Raw genomic sequence first — 5,723 nt, forward strand, 5'->3', positions numbered from 1 at the left:
GCAGGAGAGGGCACACGCCTGTAACCCCATAGTGCAGGAGGGGGCACATGCCTGTAACCCCAGAGTGCAGGAGAGGGCACACGCCTGTAACCCCAGTGTGCAGGAGAGGGCACATGCCTGTAACCCCAGTGTGCAGGAGGGGGCACGTGCCTGTAACCCCAGTGTGCAGGAGGGGGCACGTGTCTGTAACCCCAGTGTGCAGGAGACTGAGGCAGGAGGATTGTTGTAGGCTCGTTTGAAGCCAGCCGGGCTGTCAGGAGATTGTGTTTCAGAGAGGGGGGCGGAGACAATAAAGAAAGCCATTGAGTAGAGAGAGTCCTGAGGAAAGAAGAGACAGCACAATCTGTGAGCTAAGGCAGATGGGGAAGGGTCTTCCCACAAGGGGACCAGCATCCAAAAGGAAGAAGGCAGAGATGCCTTCGCACAGAAGAGCGGTTCTAAAGGTTAGGAGAATGGCAGGTAGTGAGTGGGAAGGGTGATGAGTGACGAACAGGTAAACCAGGGTGACAGCCCCTTAGCAGTTGCTATTGGTGCTTGCCAACATCCAAACCCCAGGACTCACCTTTCACCAGCACCGGGTACTCAGGAGTGGTTTTCTCCTTGTTGTTCAGGATCGCGGTGCATTTATACCTCCCCGAGTGGAAGACCCGAGCCTGGGGAATAAAGAAGCTCTCTGTGTGCTCCCTGGAGGAGACATTGTACACCAGCACGTCGTCCTTATAGAACAGCACCAGGTGCTGAGGCCTGACTTTCGAGGTGGTGCTGATATCCACAAGACACTGCAAGGTCAGGTTGTGCCCGTTCGGTACCTCCCAGGAGGGCAGGCTGACCATCTGGATGGTGTTAATGGTGAAAGCTGAAGGCAAAGCAGACATTGTTACCAAGGAAACAGCATCATCCATCCAGAGGCGGACAAATGGACATCCATACCATACACACACACACCAGATACACACACACACACCACACACAAAACCACACCGATGGTACACACATACATCACACATAAACGCACACTACATACACACCAAACAAATACCACACAAAATAAATCTTAAAAAAAAAAGAATTCGGGGGCTGGAGAGATGGCTCAGTGGTTAAGAGCATTGCCTGCTCTTCCAAAGGTCCTGAGTTCAATTCCCAGCAACCACATGGTGGCTCACAACCATCTGTAAAGAGGTCTGGCGCCCTCTTCTGGCCTTCAGGCATACAGACAGAATATTGTATACATAATAAATAAATAAATGAATGAATGAATGAATGAATGAATAAATAAATAAAGAAAGAAAGAATTCATAGCCAGGTAATGGTGGCTTATGCCTTTAATCTCAGCACTCAGGAGGGCAGAGTGAGTTCTAGGACAGTCAGGGCTACACAAAGAAACCCCCTGCCACAAACAAATAAAAAATAATTCATAAGCTGTTGTGACATATATATAGGAGAGTGGCAGAAAGCATGCCGCACAATGTGATACACAGTAGTGGCTTAATAAAGAGTTGACGCTGCATCCTGAAGTCAGATGTGCCCAGGAATGCTCCACCCGCTCCCAGACCTCATGGCACCAGCGTGGTTCTAGCTGTCCCTTCCTTTCTCTCCCCCATTTCCTGCTTCCCTCCTTCACCTCTCTTGTTCATTCTTTCCCTCTCTTCTCCCTCTCTCTTCCTTCTTTTGTCTCTCTCTCTTTTTTTACATTTAAAATGTTTTCTCTAGTAACTGCTTTCAAGACACTGTGGAAGAATATAGACCATATCACACAAAATTAAGGTCCAGTCCTGGGCACATGTGTGGGCTAACATTTATAAACCCCAGCATTTGGAAGACTGAGGCAGGAGAATTGCTCTGAGTTCAAAGTCAGCCCAGGTCCCAGAGTGAGGTGAAGTCTCTAGAGACTTCATCTCAAGTAAGACAAACAAATACATGTGGGAGAGAGAGAGAGGGAGACAGAGAGAGAGAGACAGAGAGACAGAGACAGAGAGACAGACAGAGAGACAGAGAGAGAGACAGAGAGGGAGACAGAGACAGAGAGACAGAGAGAGACAGAGACAGAGAGACAGAGAGAGAGACAGAGAGAGAGAGACAGAGAGACAGACAGAGAGACAGACAGAGAGACAGACAGAGAGACAGACAGAGAGACAGACAGAGAGAACAAGAACACAGTAGGACTCTAGCAAGTTCTAGGCCAGTCTAGGTTACATAGTGAGTTTCAGGCAAGCCAGGGAAATTCTAAAATCTCCAACAAACAAACAAACAAATGAATGTGTTGAGGAAGGGCTGGGGATGCACTTCGGGGTAGGGTGCTGCCTAGCATGTGTAATGGCCTGGGTTCGACCTCTAGAACCACAACAAAAATGTCTATTGAGGCTAGAGTTAGCACTCAGAGAGAGGGTCCAGAGGCCATGGGCTCAGAAAGTTCATTAGGGGGAAAAAAGAAGCAAAAAAAAAAAAAAAAACAAACAAAAAACACACAAACAAAAAACACTCATAGACAGGCAGTGGGGGCACACGCTTTTAATCCCAATACTTGGGAAGCAGAGGCAGGTGGATCTCTGTGAGTTCGAGGCCAGCCTGGTCTACAAAGTGAGTTCCAGGACAGGCTCCAAAGCTACACAGAGAAACTGTCTTGAAAAACAAACAAAATAGTCATTACCCAAAATAGATGTCTTTAAGTAAAACCAATAAAACCCCCTGTGCTGTGGCCAGCTAGTGTTTGCCCTTTAGTGGGTACAGAGGTGTCACCAGATGTGGAAGACTTGAAACCACTTTTCCTTTTTTAATAGTTTTTTGTCTCTAGCTCATACAGCTGAGGATTAGTGAACTTCTGGTCTTCCTGTCTTCACTTCCTAAATCAGTGGTTCTCAACTTTCCAGTTTAAACCTTCCCTTTAATCCAGTTCCTCATGTGGTGATCCCCCAACCATCTCTTCCTTCTCTCTCTCTCTCTCTCTCTCTTTTCTTTTGGTTTTGATTTTTTGAGACAGGTTATCTCTGTAGCTTTGGAGCCCATCCTGGAACTCACTCTGTAGACCAGGTTGGCCTTGAACTCACTCTACAAAAATCTAGTTCCAGGACAGGCTCCAAAGCTGAAACTCTGTCTTGAAAAACCAAAGGAAAAAAAATAATTTAAAGCTGCCCATAGTGGTGGGCTCACACCTGTAGCCCTGCACTAGGAAACTGAGGCAGGAGGTTCCCTGTGAGCTCGGGGCATACACAAGGTGCTGGTTATGCCTCTGGCCTGTTTACACAGAGATAGCTCACCACACATAGGTTGCCACCTTCAAGTCTGGCAGCTGACCAGGTTAAACCCAAAATGTAGGTAGCTAAGAGAAATTTGGAGACTAGAAATGGTGAGGGAAGATATCGGGCACTGTAGGGGTTTGAACACCCCCCCCCCCAAGCTCATAGAGAGTGGCACTATTGGGAGGTGTGGCCTTGTTGGAATAGGTGTGGCTTTTTTGGAGGGTGTGTGTCACTGGAGGTAGGCTTTGAGGTCTCTGAAGCTAGAACCAGGCCTGGTGGCTCACTTTCTCTTCCTGCTGTCTGTGGATCCAGAGGTAGAGCCCTCAGCTACCTCTCCAACATCAGGTCTGCCTGCATGTCACCATATTTACCGTCAAGATGGGAACAGACTAAACCTCTGAACTGTAAGCCACCCCCGGTTAAATGTTTTTCCTTCATAGGAGTTGCTGTGGTCATGGTGTCTCATCAACAGTAGAAACCCTAGCCGGGTGGTGGTGGCACACGCCTTTAATCCCAGCACTCGGGAGGCAGAGGCAGGCGGATGTCTGTGAGTTCGAGACCAGCCTGGTCTACAGAGCTAGTTCCAGGACAGGCTCCAAAGCCACAGAGAAACCCTGTCTCGAAAAACCAAAAAAAAAAAAAAAAAACAAAAACAAACCTCTAAGGCAGGTACAAAGAAGTTATGCCAGCCAGCTAAACAGGGCCCAAAGGCTTAGATAAAGCTCACTAGAAGTTCAGTTCTTACCAGATTCCCTGGTGAGAGGAAAATCTCCATACATAGGTCATGACTACTATGTCCGTCACATAGTAGACTGCATCTCCTTACTGTCCAGGAATCAGTTTTTTTTTTTTTTTTGGGTTTTTTTCGGCTCAGGGTTTTTCTGTAGCTTTGGTGCCTGTCCTGGAACTAGCTCCTGAAGACCAGGCTGGCCTCGAACTCCCAGAGATCCGCCTGCCTCTGCCTCCCGAGTGCTGGGATAGGAATCAGCATTCTTGGACCTCCTTGATATATGGTGACTGAGGCAAGAGCATTGCTTTGAATTTGAGACCAGTCTGGCTACATACTAGATCCTATTCTTAAAAAGGAAGGAAATCAAGAAAGGACAGAGAGAGGCAGTCATCCAGGACCAAGGGAGGCTGCAGCAGCCAGATTTGTCAACACAAGTTGACAGCCGTCTGAGGGACAAGGCATTTCTCTTTATTCCACCCAGTCCATGGTGTTTGCTGTGTCACCCTAAACAGACTAACCCAGATGGAGCTGGTGCATGCCCATAAATGCAGCGTTTAGGGAAGTGAGGCAAGATTATTGCTGTGATTTCAAGTTCCGCTTGAGCTACACAGTAAAACCCTGCCTTGCTGGGGACGTAGCTTAGTTGATAGGATGTTTGCCTAGCGTGTGTGATAAAACCCTGGGTACAAACTCCACCAGTGTATGCTTAAAAAGGAAAGGGCTGGCAAGATGTTTATCGGGTAAACGCACCTGCCACCAAGCCTGGTGACCCGAGTTTGATCCTTGGAACCCACACGGTGGAGAGAGAGACTCCACTCCCCCATCAACTTACCCTCTGACCCTCACAGGTGGGCAATGGCTGCGCTCTTCTCGCTTTTTAATTTTTTTTGCTTTGTTTTGTTTTTCGAGACAGAGTTTCTCTGTGCAACAGTCCTAGCTGTCCTGCAACTAGCTCTTGTAGACCAGGCTGGCCTTAGACTCACAGAGATCCGCCTGCCTCTCCCTCCTGAGTGCTGGGATTAAAGGCGTGTGCCACCACTGCCCAGCTTTTTTTTTTTAAAAAAAGAAGAAACTAAAACCTGTCTCAATACACACACACACACACACACACACACACACACACATGCTTGGCATGATGGTACATACCCTTATTGCCTGCACTCAGGAGGCAGAGGCAGGTGAGTTGGCCAGCCTGGTCTATACAACAAGTTCCATGCCAGCCAGAGCTACATAGTAAGACCCTGCCTAAAACAAGCAAACAACAAACAACTCCCCAAACAAACAAACACCCCCCAAAAACCACAAAATTGCTTATAGAGGGGTAAGAGTATAATTCCACTTGCTTGGCATTGTGAGCCTGGGGTTCAGCCTCCAGCACCAGGAAAAGAGAAAAATACCCAACACAATAGCACCCGGAAGCTGGGATTCCAGAGCTAGACAAAGCTACGCCTCTGGAGCGTTGCTGGCTTGTTTCTAAACTCATAATCCACCAGTGGGTTTTGCTTGTTCCCCCAAATTCAACTGAACTGAGCAGAGTGGAACCTGGCTCGAGTCTCCACAATTGCGAGGTGGAGGGATGAAGTCAGGAGTTCGAGGTCAGTGTGGGCTACTTAGCAAGTCTGAGGCTAACCTGGGCTATATGTTGAGACCCTGTCTCAAAAAAAAAAAAAACCCACAGAAATCAAGGGCTGGACTCAGTGGGTGAAGTTCCAGGCCAGCAGGTGAGACCCTGTTTCAAAAAAGAAAAGAGCGGGGGG

General features: G+C 48.0%; 1 protein-coding gene across 5 annotated transcripts in view; it reads right to left on the bottom strand.

Moving 5' to 3' along the window:
• The window catches only part of Pecam1 (platelet and endothelial cell adhesion molecule 1), a 62,213-nt gene that overhangs the window by 44,080 nt on the left and 12,410 nt on the right, over nt 1-5,723 (bottom strand). For 4 of the 5 annotated variants that reach the window (XM_005350417.3, XM_026780947.1, XM_013347504.2 and 1 more), the window contains exon 3: nt 563-856. In XM_005350417.3, the coding sequence (XP_005350474.1) occupies nt 563-856 (294 nt within the window). The remainder of the gene's footprint in view (nt 1-562; nt 857-5,723) is intronic. The other variant, XM_013347505.2, reaches the window with a different exon arrangement.

This window comes from Microtus ochrogaster, chromosome 7 (assembly GCF_000317375.1).
Source record: "Microtus ochrogaster isolate Prairie Vole_2 chromosome 7, MicOch1.0, whole genome shotgun sequence".
NCBI classification, from domain to species: domain Eukaryota; kingdom Metazoa; phylum Chordata; class Mammalia; order Rodentia; family Cricetidae; genus Microtus; species Microtus ochrogaster.